Source organism: Bactrocera oleae, chromosome 5 (assembly GCF_042242935.1).
Source record: "Bactrocera oleae isolate idBacOlea1 chromosome 5, idBacOlea1, whole genome shotgun sequence".
NCBI lineage: Eukaryota > Metazoa > Arthropoda > Insecta > Diptera > Tephritidae > Bactrocera > Bactrocera oleae.
In genome coordinates, this window is record NC_091539.1 from 13,683,983 (window position 1) to 13,703,263 (window position 19,281).

Below are 19,281 nucleotides of genomic sequence, written 5' to 3' on the forward strand. Positions count from 1 at the left end.
TGGAATATATACCTTTTATTTTAACTGGTCCAGATTTTTAATTAAATTTTTAGATTTTTATTACATTAGCCACTTCAAAAATTTTCTGTTAAAAATTAGATTTTAAATTTTTTATTCCAATTTTGAAATTAAAAATTAAGTTTTTTTATTTTCGATTTTGAGATTTAAAATTAAATGTTTAATTTTTATTTAAAATTTAGAGATTACAAATAAAATTTTCAATATTTTTATTCTTAAACTTCTTTTGAATATTCCCTATTTAGAGCAAGTTTTATTTTAACTAATTTAGATTTTTAATAAAATTTTTATTCTTACTTTCAACCAGGGTTGCGGATTTTTTTTATTCAAAGCGGTTAGGTTTAAAACTAGATTTTCAGTTTTATTTTAAGTCTAATTTGTTGTTAAAAAAAAATTTTTTAAAATTAAATTTTCAATTTTTAATTCTGATTTTGGGATTAAAAAAAATTATAACAAATGCAAAAAAAAGTTTTCTAATTAAAAGCTGAAAAGAAAACGGGTAAAAACAGTTAAATATAAATAAGATAAAAGAAGCGAAACTATGTTGATATTTTATTAAAAATAAACTTTCGTTTTCAAAATATAACCAAAATGGTAGCACACGAAGTACGCAAACGCGAAAAAATTTAAATCCTACAGTTATTTAGTTTAATTTTTAATTATAAGCTTGGGTTTAAATTTTTTTCTTCAGTCCGGTAGTTGTAATAAAATTTTTTAAATAAAATTTTAATCCGATTTTTGAGATTAAACTTTTTTTCATTTTGGTGTTTGAGATAAAAGGTTTTTCTCATTTTTCAATCCTGTATTTGGGATTACAAATTTAAAAATTAATATTTTTAATGCATTATATACAACCCTGATTTCAGTTAATACTCTTAACTGTTGCACTTTAAAAATATATAACACTATGTACTATATACTTCACAGTCACAAACTCGTTCGTATTTGTGTTGTTGGCAGTAACCGTATGGTAGTTCAATCACTTGCTGTTTAGTATGTGTTAGTTTATTCGAATTTCAAAACCACAATAATGACGAAATCTAATTGTGGTCTTCAGTATTAAATTTTATGTGCGAATTTCGCAATAAATAAAATTTGAGAAATCTATAGTTACAAACATATGCATATATTATGTCCTACACTTATGTCTTCAAATATTTATTTAACCGCGATTTTTTTTAATTTACTAATATTTCATAGCTTCGCACTATGAGAGATCAAAGGTCAAAATGAATTGGAAATTACTAACTATATTATTGTGATTTCTGTGAATGAAAATTTCCTTTGAAGTGTGAACCTGAGCAATAAAAAATAATAAAAAGAGCTGCGATAATACATATGTATGCATGTAGTAAAGTAGATATGTATGTATATAATATGAAATATTATATATATTTATATATACATATGTTTATGCACCTAAGATAAAATAAAATATATACTAACATACATAAATAAATAAAATAACATCATCTCATTGATAATAAATGCCTTCATACTACAATACTTATCTACAGCTCCCATATTACTACGCAGTTTTTATTTACTATATATGTACATACTTATATATAAATAGTAACATATAAAGTAATAATATTATTGAGCACAAAAACCAGACGTTGTTTAATCACTACTACGCAGTATAAAGTCTAGTACTATAATATCTAACGATCATAAAAATGATTTTGTATGAAAAATGTCGTTTATTTCCGTAACTGTCAACTCCGCGCTGTATTTTTGACTTCTATAATATATCAACAGATCCATGTATATACAAGTCTTATGTACGTATATCTCTAGATAACTACATAAGTTGTAATTCACACAATGATTCACAAAAAACTATTACTCAGTATGTGAACATCTGTCAAAAGGCATTATGACTACTCGAGCAAAAACAGATAGTGTTCCAAAGATGGAACCGTGAAAAGTTACATAAGTGATTTCATCAACAACAGCTGTGTTACAGTTTATAAATGTAGCTGACTCTTTCTATGATCAGATTTTGTTTGAAATATATAACGGTTTCAACATGTCTCTGAATTTCATTCATAAAATATATACGCTAATATGACGTCGCAGATGTGATATAAATTCTTATCATAGCAATGCTTTGTTAGATAATATTTAGGTTTTTCATAAATATATTAAATATTTTGAAATTGTTACTCATTTTATATTGACTAACAGTGGCTGACTGGAATTCACATAAGTGAGCAATATTTATGTTCTACTATATTTCCCTACCCACTATTTTGCTATATGGTACCCCTTACAACAATAGTAAGTAAACATATTGGAAAAATGTAGTGCTAACAAAATCAATTTATGCTTAATAAACGTGCTCAATATGATCCTGCATCAGCTATCATCTCTAAGCGGACCAACCAAGTCAGCAATTATTTAAGTTATCGATTATCGGAATAGTTGTAGATAAATTGATAATAAAATTGAATATATACGTATGTATATATAGTGAGAGGACGTTGTTTTGGGTGAAAGATTGGCTTACGGAGAGTTCAATACATCCACTTGTTTTCGTATGAAACTCGATCATAGTATTTTAATCGGAAATAAGTAATTATTGGATAATTCCGGTTATGTTAAATTTGAAAATCAAATTTAATTTACAGAATTGATCGTAGACTACTTTAATAATAAATAATGATAACTACCTTAACGGAATTGCCAAAGAATTGCCTAAGGATAAGGATATCTTGATACCTAAGTATGTCTACTTTAGCTAATCGAATTCGTGGCCTCAATTAATGAATGTCAATGGATTTGCCTTTTGACTAAGCCAAAGTGAACCAGTCCATGAGTGTTGCAATCACTTCTGGCATAGTTTTCAATATCGAGCTTTCAGAAATGTCACATTAATTATAATCAATCGAAAAAACAGTGAATTTCTCAGTAAATGAAAAGTGTCCTTAATTTAAACAGTCGCGTTGATGAGAACTACATGATGTTGCAGTTGGTCGAACAATCAATCCAATATCTCACATGTCTGGATGCATGGTCCTTACTTAAAATACGGGAAGCCGTTCTCACGCTTGTCGGGTCTACATAACGTAATTATTTAAATATAGAAGTCACAAAGCTCAGGAAACACTTGGAGCAAATTCGAAAAATGTCGGATTGGTTGGGATCAATACATAAAACTTTAATGACACTCGAGATCAATATTACTTATTTAATGCGAGTCCATCTCTAGATTATAATCTTCAGAAGTTGATTGGTATTCCGAATGCTTTCGCTATCCCATTGCACAACCGTTTCTTCGATGTGTAGAACTGTGTTCGAAATAATAGCAGTGGCTTGTGAAAATTAATGGAATGATATTTTTACACTTCAGACATTCACTGCTATAAATTTCAAAAATATATCTCACAGATTGACCGATATTTTCGGCAAAATGTCAAACATACGCACCGGGGTCCACATATTCTGTGTGTGAAGGCTTGAGCAGTTAGTTAATTAACTTTGGCTGTACCGAAGCTATAATACCCTTCACAGATGCATTTCTTATAGCATAAAAGAGCATAAAAAGACCTTTATTTTGATTTTGATCAATCAGTTGGTATGCCGGCTATATGCTATGGTGGTCCGATCAGAACAATTTCTTCGGAAACTATAGCGTTTAATTGGATAATCAGGGGTGTTGTAGAATCTGATAGTTGTAGAAATCAAAATTGAAACCGATAAAAAAAATGCAGTAGGTGTCATGAATTCAGATATTATTGGTTTGGCGCTGGAAACATAACTTGTAGTGTAATTGAGGGTGTCACGGAAACTAATTTTATCGGTTTTGTTATCAGAAACAAAGCAAGAGGATATTCGTAGACAGATTTGAAATGTACGTTAAAAAAATAATGTGTATTATTGTTACGATTTAATTTATCGTTATTTCAATGGGGAAAACATAAGCATAAACCATAAAATGTTTTAATTATTGAGTTTATGGAAAAAATCTAGACTATTATGGAAAAAAAAGACTACAATAAAATAAAAGATAAAATAGCGGAACTCATGGCAAACTTTAGTAGACATTATTCAGTATTTCCAATTTATCAAACGCTTCCAAATGTATTCATTTGCAAGTTTTGCCACAATAGTAAACAGCTGATTCGAACACTGGTTTTGAAATTCAATTAGATTCTGTCACACCATTGAAAATTAGAATTGGTTTGCAATTCTGACAACTACGCAAATCTGTTTTGGATTCGACAACACCCCTTAAAAACTGATGCCAAATTTCTTGAAGATATCAGAGAATGTTAATGAATATTCATTGAATATTCATTCAATATTCATTAACATTCTCTAAAGATATCTCGTCAAATAAAAAAGTTTTCAAAAAAGGACTGGATTTTGATCATTGAATTCGACGGTTCCGACAAATGAAAAGCTTCTTTGAAAGAAAAGAACGTGTGCAAAATTTCAGAGCGACGGACATGGCTGAATCGACTCAGCTCATCATCTTGATTATTTTTATATAGATTTTAAAGGGTCTTCGAGGATTCCTTCTCAATGTTACAAACTTCTCTCAATCTCTACTCCTTACAATTCGTATTCTAAAAGTTTAAACTTTAGTTTAATCATTATGGAGGTTTTACCCACGATTATTATGAATTCACTTTAGTAATTACTTTTTCTTGATATTATTCTCTTTTCTAATTTCCCAACAACACAAGTAAAAACATTCGCTTTATAAGTTTTTCTTCTTATGTACTTCACTTCTTTATTATTTCAGCGTAATAATTGTAATGCATATTAATGTAATCATTATGTAATTATACTCGTATATATATATGAAGTTATACATAAATATGTAGTTAAAATACGTTGATGAATATTCTCTCAGAAAAATATGTAGTTGGAAAAAATATATTTCGAAAGAAATTGTGTGAAAGTTTATGCGTGTAAGTATGTATGTACTTAAGCAATATATTTATATTTATGTTGCATGTATGTATTATGTATCTTTAGCGCAGCTAAACTACAAATATTTGTATATAATTATCATATACAATAACTAATTGTTTAAATTAAAAGCTTAACGCCTAAAAGTAGACAGATATACAAATATATATATTATATATATATGCGTAGGTGTAGAAGATTAGGCGGTGCTATGCTTATGTAATTTATGTGTGGAGTTTTGATTTTCGTGATTTTTTGCCAACAAAGCGGAGAGAGTTTCCATGGCCCTCCCACATACTTCGCCTCATATGTGGCACCTAATTCCGTCTAACATTAACACTTTCACACGTTAAATAATATTTATATAAATTTTTAAAGGAAAACTTCTTCAACGTTTGCTGCTGACTTTTGCATAAAAAATATTTTAAAAATTTAAATTTTATTAAAATATTTACGCGAATTCATTTGCTTCAAACTCAATTCAAGTATTATTTTTAAATTATATATTAATATTTATATTATTTTATTTTTTTATGGCTTAGTTCGCCTTTGGCGGCGTTGAATTTGACGACCTGTTCTGATTGGTACGCTTTGTCGCCGACGCGGTGTTGGGCGATGTAGACGATGCTGTTGCGGGCGTGATCGGCGTCGCCGGGACGGCCGGTACTGCCGTTGAGGTTGTTGGTGTAGTCTTGTTGCTGTTGTTTGCTATGGCAACGTTTGTGTTATTGCTGTTGGCACTAACGTCAGTAATTGACTGCTCGACATTTGTGCCCATCGATGAGTTGATGAAATTTATGTATTGATGTAATTTCAATGCGGCGATGAGTGAGCTCAGATAGTCATTTATGTTTCCTTTTTGCATTCGCTTGATTTGTCTGGATACGTTCTGATAGACACGACGCGAGATCTTGTGGGAGAGTCGGCCAACAGTCTGTACTGTGTGGAGTACGGGGTCCTCGGTGGCGGAAACTGGTACTGTAATGGGAAAAGAAAATATGGTGATATTTAAAATAAGTTGTAAAATATTTTAAATATATAAAATAAAGAAACTATGACAGTAACAATAAACATAAATGATTTTTTTAACCAACGCAATCATTTTCGAGTATCGTGATTAGAGCATAATTAAAGAAAAATTTTACTTATGAATTATTTGATAAACTATCAAGCTGCGTTTGCTACATTTTTATGTCATAAATAGATATTGAGGACGTAAATTGACATTTCAGCCATAGAAAAACAACTGATCTGTTGTACTGCAAGTTATACAAGATTATTACAATTCAAATACAAAATTTAATACTTAGTTTGGTCTGTTTTTGCAAAATAATATGACGCTTGGTAATATATTTTAGCAGAAGCCATTGAACAAGGTAGAAAATCGAATAACAGTATGTATATATAGGTTATTCGTATTTTTACTTCCTTTTTATTTTCCTCTATTGAACTTTCCTGCCTATTGAACTCTTTGGGAGGAACTTATGATAATTTGTTCAAATTTCGTAGCTGAGAGTATGAATTAACACTCAGTTGTCATTGCTAATATGACGTCATTATACAATCGCTCGCAAAACCTGAACTGGCCTAGTTCTAAGTGGGTTTTGCATATAACTTAAATGAATATGAATTGATAAACTGAAATATATGCCATAATAAATTAATCAATAAATTAACTATTGACGCTCATAAAATTGTTGAAAGATTTAATTGTTAGCAATTGTTAATATTTGTTATAACAGTATTAAACAGATGGCTAAGTCGGTTATAAGTTTTCTTACCATAAAATTGTTAATTTCCCTATTGATTAAATTTATTATTTCAGGATTTCGACTAACATAGTCTACAAGCTCGCTAATTATGCGGAACGACATTGATAGGAATACAGTGGAGGCAGCTACTAAGAATCTTAGATCGAGTTCAACATCTTGTTGATCGACTATAAATAAAAGAGAGAGAGAGAGAGCATAAGGATGTGAGAGCTTTTCATACGGAAAATAACCAAATACAATTAAATTATGTATGAATGATTAGGTAAGGAGAGAGGGTTGCCACTTTTGACGGAGAATAGTAATGAAAGTAGAAGAGAAATTTAATGAATCCCATATTTTAATTTAATTATTTTAGTTTTATATATTTTGATGAAGTAATGGGTTTTAATATAAAAATCATAAGTGAAATCAATACAAAACAAGACATACAAATACATTCTTGTTATATTTTAAAGTGTTTTAACAAATAAGTCGAGTCAATAAAGTATTAAATTGTAGTAGAGAATTTCTTCGCAATCTTTAAAGTTGATGGATTCTACACAAAAAAAACAACAATTCGTTTATTTGAACAAAAAACGAAGTCTTGTATTAATAGTGAGATCAGTTGTTATGAATTTAAAGGGAAAGTAAACCTTTACAAATTCTCTACTGATCGCAGGAAGCATTCTAGGTGTAGAGAGCAATCAGCTGTTCTGACTTAAGGTCAGCTGACATGTGCTGTGATTTTATAACGGTGTCTAATATGTTATGCAAACAGACGACTCCCAAATGCTATTAATTGTTTTAATTTTAAAATGAACGACAGTTAGTAAATGGCATGCATGCGACGTTAAACAGTCAAGCATATACATACATATGTACTTGCATATGCATATATTAATAAATATGTATGTTCTGTTTTTAGTTCTCTAAGTTGTTATTAAAATTTGCATGCCAAAATATGAGAGAAATAATTCAACTTACTATCATTTTCAACGTGTTTGCCATTTTGCGCGACAGCAATTTGTTTATTATCTGAGAAGAGAAATTATTTAACGATATAAATTTATTGTCGTACAGTAAAGGCAGTCAGTACCCGCAGTCACCACATACAATTCTATTAAATGCGCTTAATTATTAGCATTGATTGATTTTAGCGATGCGTTGATGATTGTAATTTTGAATTTTTTTATTAGTTATAGGATGGTTTAACGGCTTTTGATAAATAATTGATTTTTATGAACTAAAAAGGAAAGAGAGAAGGCAATTGATTAAGAGCGGAAAGTTAACGGTGCAAGAAAATAATGAGTACAAATAATTTGATCGGATGAAAATCGGAAGGATATGAAATAAATGATGTTGATGAAGTAGTTAAAAATAATTAATAAAAAAATGTAATAAAAAAAAATTAATTAATAAAAAGTTAACATTTTTGTTGAAAAAAAGAGTAAAGTTAAGTAAAAAAATTAGCAAAAGTAAATACATTTCATAAAAAAGTTAAATTAATAAAAAGTTAATATTTTTTCTTTAAATAAAAAAATATTTATATAAACAAAATTTTAGTTTAACATAAAAGCTTTATGCGGACTTATTTTTTCTAACGTGTTGAACTTTATATAAAGTTTTCTCTTAGAAATTGGAGTAAAATCATCAAAGATATTTCTTTCTGAAGCTTGAACAAAATACTGTTGTCACGAAAAAAATTAATTTTGGAATAAATATATTAAATTGCCCGTAACTTAAAATAACATTAAGAATATTTAAAATTTATGAAGCAAATTTTTGACTGTGTAGTTTAGTGCTCTCTCACTCTTATTTGCTGATTTATAGGGTTGTACTCAAATAAATTTATTGGAGATATTAACTTTAAAAGTATGAAGAAAATACAAAAAAAAATATTACTAAGTCTCTATTGCGATATTTAAGGCATACAATTTAAAACGAAATTATTTTATATTATTAAATAAAAAATGTTATATCAAAAGACATTAGATTTAAGTTAAGTTAATAATAAGATAAATAAAGGCAATAATCGAAGTGGAATATAGCAAGCACTAATTAATTCCTCTTGGCATTATGATATATTTATTTACAACAAAAAATTAAACAACGTGATAATAAAATGATGATAAGCTCTTTAGATAAATAAAATATAACTTTAAAAAATATTAGATTTGAGTTTAATCTTCAATAATATTAGTAAAAACAAAAAAAAGCATTAACTTCGTATGCACCGAAGTTATAATACCCCCCACAGGTGCATTTTTTATAGCATAAAAGGGTATATAAAGATCTGTATCATGATTTTGGTCGGTCAGTCTGTGTGACAGCTATATTCTATAGTGATAGTGTACTCTTGCCTTGAACAATAATTCGTTAAGATCACAAACAGATAACTATTCATCCTATATATCTAAATTCCTTAATAAAGCCTTAGTCTAAGATGTTCTAAGCTTTTCGATAACAAGATTTCAATATAGATATTTAATACTTTTTCCCTGTAATAATTCTGATACGCCTAAGTATATAATATAATACGTGTAATGTTAAAAAATTGAAAAACTATCCACTTTCATAAATATAAATAATGTTAGCTTAATGTGATGTCGAAAAATGAATATTAGTATTAAACACAAGCGCTATTTCTATTTACAACAACAATGCAAAATCTCGACACTCACCATTATCCTCCTCGACATCGCCTTCGCCTTTGGGGAAATAGTATTCGAGCAGACGCTCCGCCAAAGCGGTTGTGGTATCAACGCCCGAAACCGCTAGACTGCCATACTGCGTAGCCAACACCTCATTAGCCTTGGCCCATGCCAAATCCTTCAGAGACGCCGCCTTCTGTTGGCCAGCTGTTTTGAATTTCGTCACACGTTCAATATGTGGTTGCACGACTTCGACCACTTTGTTTTTAGCTTGATTGTAAATTTCCTGTGGTGTGTCTTTAATAATGGGTGCGGACACCTCCAGCTTGTCAATACCCTTGACGAGCGTCTGATCGACATACTGTATGGGACGATCCAGTTTCGAGACAATCGGTGCAGCTGTGACGACGGCGCGTGAGACGCAATCCTCGGCGGCATTGAGCGCCCAGTTAAAGACACGATTACGACCTACAAAGGAGAATGAGAAAGTGGTAGATTTGCATAAATATAGATTAGCTCTTAAATTACATTTTCTAGCTTTTCAATTGTATGTATGTTAGCGCTGAGGTTTGAAATTTAATATACATGTAATATATGCAAGATTTTTATGGCGATTTAAGCTGATAGTGATTGCGATTGGATTTGTTATACATAGTTATATAAATAAGTACATATAACATGTCACATGTTATATTCTTCACTGCTGAGTTTAATAAATTATCACCTTTATTGCTAATAAATCGCTCAAATCGTTTATGGCGCTACAATTTCATACAAACAGCACTCAAATTGAGAACGTTGGATTTCCCCATGCAAAGTACAAGTGCTGGTCTATGAAAACTGATCGTAGCCACAAAGATTTTATCAGTCATATTTGGAGTTTAGTTTTTTTTATAGAAATTCACGAAGAAAAAAGTAGAGAGAAAAAATATAAAAATTTTGTGCACTTGGCAGTAATTTTCTTCAATAAAATTTATTTACTATGTAAAAGTCAAGTGAGGTTATGTTCGGTTTAGGTATACAGTTGAGGAAATCAAGTAAAGTGAAGTATCATAACATCTAAAAACTGACACAAAATTATTTTGACTTATTTGTATAAATTTTCTGTGTATAAAAAATTAAAAAAAAAAATGAGTCACCTCCCAGAGCTTTAATTGTAACATACATATCTATATATATATAAAAATGAAACCCGTTTTCCGTTGTCACGCAATAACTTGAGAACGGCTAGACCGCTTTGGCTATTTTTTTTTTGTAGTTTTCTAATACTCTGTAGAAGGTTTTTATGGAAAAAAATATTAAGAAAATGTCTCAGAAAGATTGAAAATATACATTTAATTTTGCATATTTTAGAAAACGCGCGTAACGAATATCATCGACATTCACAGCCATAGACTATATTGAAAGAACATCGTTTGTTCGGAAATGTGGTTACTTAATTAAATTCTATCGCCTTCTCAGTTATGGCGAGACCAGGGAAATATGGATTCATGTTTATATTGAGGATATTATAGATTCCAATTTAAATTAAATTCAAAGCTACGCTATGGCGGTACGAAGTTGCATATGTACATATATATACATTTATTTGTATAAAAGCTGCTCTATATTTTCTAATTTTAATTATTTAATGACTGGTAATCTATACACAAGTACCTTTGTACATAATTCACAGCACAAACAGCCCACTCTACCCAGAACTGTTTACGTATACTTGAATTGTTTTGGTTTTATTTCAATTACCATTTGTTGCAATTTTTGATCAGTTTTACTCAGCTAAATCAATTGCGGCCGGCTAAATGTAGTCTTACATACAGTAATACATGTATATACATCTGTACATAAGAGTATGTATATATAAATATGCACTCGATAACTCATCGCTACCTCAAAGCAAACTTTCTAGATTAAATTTATCGAGTGTAAAGTGCATTTTGTACAATAATTTTTACGACACTATTTGAATGTAATGAGCAATTTATAAGCGTAATGAGTCTATAAAGTTCAAATCGAGTAGCATAACTACTGCGTTTTTAGTTAGAAGATAGGCATACGAACACACCCACATATATAAGTGAGATGAATTTAGTAAGCTATTTTGTAATGAGTGTTCTTTTGGACAAAATTATAATTTATAATAACAATTTATTATGAAAAATTATTGTTTTTACATAAGTAAATATAACGGTTTATGTATACATGCATATGTATGTACATAAGAATATATCAAATTTCAACAAAATAATTTATTCAAAAAATGAATTCGAATATTGAACTGTTGGCAACCATCTATACAAGGGCTTGATTTTGAAAAAATATGAATTTATACGACTTTACCAGATTTTGACTTGAATAACTTTGTTGTATAGAAACAATATTATCAATCCTTAACCTATATTTCGACTCATAAAAAAATTCATCATTTCGATTTTAGTGTAATTCAAGTAAGTAAAATTACTTTAATTACAAATTCGGACCTAATTTATGCATAACCTCAAAATATTACTGTGTAACTGGCCTTTATTTTGAAATGTGACATTAACAAGCCAATAAATACCGTACAAATAATAACAACTTTCCATTCAGCTTAACTACACTCTAAGCGGGCCCTAAACCGTGCTTCAAACTTCGACTATCAATCAAGCTCATTTCTATTGCGTCTCATAAGAGAAAAAATATATAAATTTTTTCAAAACGCATGAATCACATGGAAAGTGATAGACAGTTTTTAGTTTCGTTTCATAATCTAATCAGTTGACGTCAGTTAATAGTTAAAAATAACAAAGTAAATATAAGGAGAGAAGCTGAAAACTACAAAAGTCCACTGTGTGCTTTTTCATACTGCGTAAAAGCCGCAAAAAATTAAATAACAGAAAAAAATATTAATGAACACTAAACAAAAAGCAATGTTTGCGAATATAATAAACCCGAACACTGAGAAAAATCATGTTAAAAAATTTGGGGAACGAAAAAAATCGAAAGAGAAAAGTGGCATAAACTGCCATAATAATGTGTTTATATATAGAATAATGTCTGCATATTGGTGAGTTTCGGCGTTTATGTGTATCTGTAATTGCGTTAGATTGAGTCGATTTTTGAGAGAAAAAAAATTGTAGAAAAAATTGTTAGGTGCTGAAATAACTTTTTGCTGATTATTAAAAATCAATATATTTGAACAAAAATATAGTTAAATTTGTTTTATCGACACAGCAATAGTTTAAAAATTAAGTTTATAAACAAAAGTCAAGAAAATAAATTCTGAATTTCATTAACTAAATAAAAAATTATACTTTTCATTAAATCCTATATTGATTTTACTATTATGAGCCAAAATATTTAAGAAAAGTTGGTTAAAATACATAATTAGTTGATTGGAATGTATTTTATAATCAGCGACAAATGTTTAGAAAAAGCAGCTATAAATAAACTTAAAATAATTTTTTTTGACAATTAGTAAAGTTTTCTAAGTTTTTGAATAAAACTAAATATAAATTTTCATAATTTATTTATATTTATAAATATGAAATACTAGTATAAGAAACTATTCAGTATTCAATATAGTGAAAATAATATTTACGAATTAAGTCGAAAACGTTATTGCCGGTATAAGAATCAAAGAGATTAAGGTTCAATTTTGAAGATGATTTGTACAAAATTTGTCAATGGAAAATATAATAAATTTATAATCAATTTTCATTCCATTTGGATTTTACCCAAAATTATTATAATAAATTTCTTCTTAAATCTTGAGCATATGCTTATGTTTAGAAATATATATTTGTTTATTTATAAACTGTTTTGTTTTTTTACTAATTCCGATATAGACTATCCTATCTTTTAAGTTGGATCAAACAGGACAGATTGTGCTAAATTTTATTAAAATATGTTCAGTAGCTTAGGAGTTTATCGAGGACAAAACGTGGCACGTAATTTACATATATCTTCATATAAAAGATATAAGCATTTGTTTGCATTGATAAAATATTTTTTCTTGTTAGAATAAAAATTAAATTGTTTCGAATATTTTATTCATCTTAATTGTCCCAATATAATCTCCCGATGGATAATGGGCCACAAAACCAAGCTAACAGAAGCTAACCAACAAAATATAGGCTCTGAGATTGATTTGTGTACAATTATTATGATTAATTTTTAAGTGATAAGTGATTTCAATTTTTTTTAACTTCCCGAAAAGTTAGTGTTATGCAAAATTTTCTTTAATATAAACATAAAAGCAGCTCATAAATAGTTACAAATATTTAAAACTCAGCTCTTAAAGAAATTATGTATAAAATTAATTAAGAGAAAGGTATGGTATAACAACTGTCAAGGTTATCCAGCTCTAATATACGTATGAATGAATATATTATATGTTTATGTGCATAAACTGAATACAAATAATTTACGACCCACCTTAATGTGTACATTAATATACATTCCGGCAAAGTTATGTTTTTGTGCGGAATATATTTAATGGCAAACCAGTCGCGCAAAAACAGTCCAAAGTTCAGTTCGCATGTGGCAAAATTAGCATAATGAAATATGTTCATATGTATGACTTAGGTGTATAACCACATGCACAAGGGAAATTAATTTAAAAACATGCACATTTGACTGTATATACATATGCACATACATATAAATAAGTAAATATATGTATATATGTATATATACAGTGCAGTATTTTAAAAGACGCGTTTATTGGCGCAAGCTAAAAGGTAAATATTCGCATTTTAAATAAATGCTTCTGTACATACGTACATATGTATGTATGCAGAGAATACAACAATATATTTGTAGTAAAATATTTACAATTTGTTGGCATGTACTTAGTTATTTGTAAGTGCATTTTGACTTTCGGACTTTGCTCGGTACAACTTTGATATCATTAGATACACGCCTAAATGTTTATAACAAATTTATATTACTAAGCAAATAATAAACAACAAGCCCATAATGGAGCTGAACGCTTGACTTGACTGGAAAACGTGACTAATTTTTTGAAATTTATATTAATTGTTTATATAAAAATTAATACATGTGAGCATATACATATATAGTGCGTACATTGTTCTTATAAATTTATTAGAATTTTTTTGCAATAATTTCCTTATAAGACATATTGAAATCAAATAACTTTAATGATTGAAAAAAAAAAATTTTAATACACAAATATTTTTTTAGTACAAATAAAATGTTTTATATTACATCTACATATATATAATATATGAGTAGTAAAAATATTCTTCCTTATATATATATAAACTTATATATAGAACAACTAGCAACAAGTAAAAAAATAAATTTATATACATAAATTTCTGCGCAAATTTTAATTAAATTTCAATAATTTTAATCAGCACACCGATTCTCTACCTAAACTTGCACACATACTTCTACATCCTTGTAGAACATGTGTACACAGTTGTTGTTTACTTGGAGCCAAGTGAATTTGTTCGTTTAAAGTGCAATTGACTTCAATTGAGTTCAATTTAGCAGCGATTACTGTTTGTTGTTGTTTTTTTAGTGGCTTTTATCAAGCAATTAAAGCGTTCAAGACGTGTTGGAAATCTCCAGAAGAAGTATGTGGGGGGAAAACATGAGTATACTATACATATGTAGTATATAAAAAGTACTGTGGTTATATAATATATGTATGACAAAATATTCGCTACAGAAATACATAGGTACTATTATTAATACTAAAATAATAATAATAAAATTAATACAAAATAATTGAAAAAAATAGCAAATAAAAAGGAAGCAAATATAAGATATAATGGATGCTATAAAGTATATACGAATATATATTTAAAATTTAATAACAAAAAAATTAAATAAAATTATATATAACCAAAAGTTAGTCTAAAAAAAAAAAGAATGTGGAGTTTAAAAAATAACAAATAATAATAAATATAATTAAATAAAGGGCAATAAGAAAATAATTGAATTCAAATAACAAAAGTAAATAAAAATTAAAATAAATAAATAAAAACTTAGAATAATATAATATAACTAAATTTTAATTAAAATAAGAAAAAACGTTAACTATAGCACCGAAGCTAAATTAGTCTCACCAATAAAAAAGTTTGCAAAACTTTGATCGGTTTGTGAAGCGGTCTAAAAAATTTCATTAGAGTGATTAGTGATCCGATCTAAAAAAACACATGCTAAGCTAAGCGTTGAATTATGCAATATTGCAACTTTCTTGAAGATATTTTGTGAAAAAAAAAATGTTTTCCACACAAAGACTTGATTTTAATTGTTCAGTTCAACTTGTATGGCAGCTATATACTATAATGGTCCGATAACTGCGGTTCTGACAAGTCAGCAGCTTATTGGCTAGAAAAGAACGCTTGCAAAATGTCAAAGCGATAACTCAAAAACTGAGGGACTAGTGCGCGCTTATACAAGCAGACAGATCCGCCCTGTTCAACGTATAATTAGTTTTAGAGTAAAATAATGAATTTGTGCATTGTTACTTTTTATGTTGGGATTTTAATTTTGGGGATGTTTTTTGTGGGGACTTTGTGTTTGAAGATTGAATTTTTGGGCGTTTCGAGTCTCTCCCGCTTTAATTTTCATACAATTATTAATTACGCAAATAAGTCACCTAGAGTCTCACAATCAAGTAAAAGTCAGGAATATATAAATAAATATTCTAAATTGACTATACATATATCATTATTTCAAAAATTAATAAAATATTTTCAAAAATGTTTAACTACTTTATGTACAATGCACAAACATATGTATGTATATAATTTTTTGTTAATATTTATTCACGCGAATTTCAGCGATATCGGCGTTAAATTACTATTAAAGAGGTTATTTGTAATATCGTATACACATTTATGTACAAATAAAGTTTTATACTTTCATTGGTAAGTTTTATAACAAAAAAAATATAAATAACAAAATGGTCATTGCAATTCCTAACTAAAACTCATTTATGAACTTGAAACATTTCGAAATATAGCGAAATTGTGTGTAGTATTAAGTTATAAAAATGTATTTCTTTTATTCGAATTTTTCCAGCCATTATTCAAGGTTAAACTTTATTTCCAATAAAACGAAAAATGATACCAAAATTTGAAGCTTTTTGTAAACAAAATCAAACGAAAACATTTATCTATGAAAAATATTTAGTAATAAAATAATTATTATTAAAATTTTTTATTATTATAAGCGTCATATGATCGCGCATTAACACACTATAACGCATTTGTAATTCTGCACCAAATATCTGAACTATTTACTCAATTCAATTTACTGCAGGGTAAATACATATATACATACAAATGTGAGCACATAGTAATATATGTAGTATTATTCTCTACCTAAAATATATCTTTTTAGACTTGCACGTAGCCGACTTGAGCGCACTACTCTCGCACTTTCTTGTTATTTTGTAGTTCTCGTCAAAGCGAATGGCCTATGAAGGTAACGAGACGACGACGTGGTCACGAAAGCAACCAAGCAAGAGGGTGCCGGCTGTCGGCAGCGCTCACATGAGTTAGCTGCTTATATATTATATTTATCATATGTATGTGAGAAATTGTGAAAAATTCGCAGCACAAATATGATGGAGTCAGAAGGTAAAAGTGACTGGTAATTCTATATACTTGTTATGTACATATACATACATATATATTAAGAATTATTAAAAAAGAAATTGTTGTAGTAAAATTGTAGAGGAAAGTTCAAGAGCCTCCCACATTTTACCGCAAATGGTATGCGCTGTGTTTGCATTACCGTTACGCAAAACCAAATTTCGAGAAAAATATAACTGCACGCACTTCCAGGCAATATACCGTATACTCAACTGCTTAACATACCTTTGACATTTTGGTAGACATCCTGACTCTTGTCCCAGGCCGCGCCCACAACCGGCAACTTTATAATACGCTCCAGCGATTCTAAATGCGGCAAAAGATTCTGCACATCTTTGGCCTGTTCGATGGCAACTGTGCCGTTCGCCGGAGCCACAATAGATTTGATTTCGTTCGCACTTGCAGCCATTTTAAAATTTTTTAAATTTTATTTTAAAAACTTTTTGCTTTAAACACTTTGAAATATTTCACACTTGAACCAGGAAGCTTTTCAAATTATTATTATTTTTTTTAGGTTTTATGCACTTGCTTTTGAAATTGCACAGTCTTTTACTTGGAAAATATGTACTTGAATATATAAAATCAGCTCGCTTGATTCGCTACTAAACTCTCACGTACGAATGTGACACGCTTCTGACTGGTCCGTAGCTCCGCACTTGGGTATTATATGAGCAAAAGCGGCAGCCCAGGCGAGCACACGAGCACATGCAGCCCCGAAATGAGTGTGCGCCCCATAGATTTTTGCTCAGAGCTGCATTTGCGCCTGTTGCTAACACGATCGTACCCAAATACGCTGTTAGGTTATCGCTCACATTTTGGCGCTCTCCGCATAGCTGCTCCCCATCTGGCTATCGCAGTTTCTCTTACTGCAGGCTTTTGGGCGAACAAGTCGGTTGAGTCAACTGCTACTCCCTCGCTTAGTTTTTCGACGTGGCTGCGTGTGTGCGTGGTAGGTTCTATGTCACCTCATATGACAAATTTGGAGTATTGGACTCTGAGTTCGCAGTATAATGTGTCGCGTAGTAAGGGGTATTTTCTTAAGAGCAAGACCTTAGTTGAAGTAATTTATGTGTGCTTATTTATTTGTTTGCTCTTAAAGAATGCGCTCATCGGCTATAAACTGGTATTTTCATTTTAATTCCGGTATGCAGGGGTCCGCACATATCTTATAGATGTGACTATAAAAAAAGATGGAAAAGTTGCACAAATCATTCATACGTACATATTATATATAGATTATAAAATGCAACTCTAATCGCCATATACACACGTATTCTGAAAAATTGGTTGATAGACACCTCTTAGAAAGGCTCTCCAACTATGAGTTCTAAATTGTAACGTGAAGGTCCTCCGCCCAATGGTTTTCTATTTTTTCTTATTTACAGAACAGAAAATTTCCTATAAGACTATGAGCAATAAGATATTAGTAATTTAAAATGAGCTTTTTTCATTGAGTTACGAAGTTCAAAAGAAAAAAAAAATTTGCCCCAAAATAGTCAAACGATTAAGTTTATGAAAAAACCGTAGGAAACCATTTTATAGAGCATTAAATTTCTGGCAAAATCTATAAAAGGAGATATGTTTTTAAGTAGTTTTAAACGAGTTATGAATTCTTCTGTTTGATAATAAGAAAAAAATATAGAACCCATAGACCCACCCTAATATATATAACTCAAAATTGTTAGCTTTGAAATTGCTGCTAAAAATAAACTTGTGTGATTAACTTTATAAGCATATTTACAATTATCAGCTAATTTGCATCACCTTATTTTTATTTTCAAATATGTAGCAAATTCCACTATCTTTGTTTTTGTTTTTCGTCGAAAAAACTTTGAACTTTGGACAAAAGTGGTGACGAAATTCTAAATTTGAAACGTTTAGAACAAGCCAGTGACGCACAGTGTCATAAATTCATTAGACTGGCGACAGATTTCGAAGGGACCACGTAGTGCTATTCGTCAAGCATTTGTGTAACTCCTCAAGATTGCTTTGGCATATGTAAAACAGTTTTCTGAAAAACATAACAGATATATATTCGAAAGAACAGGCAGTTTAACCAAACATAGGTTAGCATAGGTTAAAGGGTAGATCCTAATGGGAATCTCACTTGGACAGCTTATAACGCCGGACCGTTTTGGTACCTAGTACTCCTATAAAATTGATCATAAAAACCATCATAATTTGCCAAATTTCGGCTATGTCGATTTTTAGCCCAACAGTATGAATGCTTATTGGACAATGTCCAGTAAGAACTCTTATGATTGCGGCGAGATTAAATTAGCTAAGGGCAAGCAGTTCAGTAGGTCTTCAAGGTTCTACTTTAAG

The 19,281-nt window shown here is 29.6% G+C and overlaps 1 protein-coding gene across 4 annotated transcripts; it reads right to left on the bottom strand.

The window, feature by feature from the left end:
• Positions 1-4,725: 4,725 nt before the first annotated feature.
• Lsd-2 (Lipid storage droplet-2) lies at positions 4,726-17,615 on the bottom strand. 4 transcript variants are annotated; one of them, XM_014229959.3, is made up of 5 exons: positions 17,182-17,615; positions 9,374-9,811; positions 7,677-7,727; positions 6,723-6,880; positions 5,480-5,919 (listed from the first exon to the last, which is right to left on the bottom strand). In XM_014229959.3, exons 1-5 carry the CDS (start codon positions 17,363-17,365, stop codon positions 5,788-5,790), a joined length of 963 nt encoding a protein of 320 aa, XP_014085434.1. In that variant the 5' UTR covers positions 17,366-17,615; the 3' UTR covers positions 5,480-5,787. The 4 variants fall into 4 exon arrangements, with proteins under 4 accessions (XP_014085432.1, XP_014085433.1, XP_014085434.1 ...); XM_014229957.3 differs by lacking the exon at positions 6,723-6,880 and having other exon boundaries at positions 4,726-5,919; positions 17,182-17,611; XM_036371259.2 differs by lacking the exon at positions 7,677-7,727 and having other exon boundaries at positions 17,182-17,614.
• Positions 17,616-19,281: the final 1,666 nt, after the last annotated feature.

Coding starts and splice junctions, on each gene's coding strand:
- Lsd-2 (XM_014229957.3), bottom strand. CDS start 17,365: ATGGCTGCAAGTGCGAACGAAATCAAATCTATTGTGGCTCCGGCGAAC. Junction 9,812..17,181: donor TGTCTACCAAAATGTCAAAG/GTATGTTAAGCA, acceptor TCTCCTTTGTAG/GTCGTAATCGTGTCTTTAAC. Junction 7,728..9,373: donor CGATGTCGAGGAGGATAATG/GTGAGTGTCGAG, acceptor TTCTCTTCTCAG/ATAATAAACAAATTGCTGTC.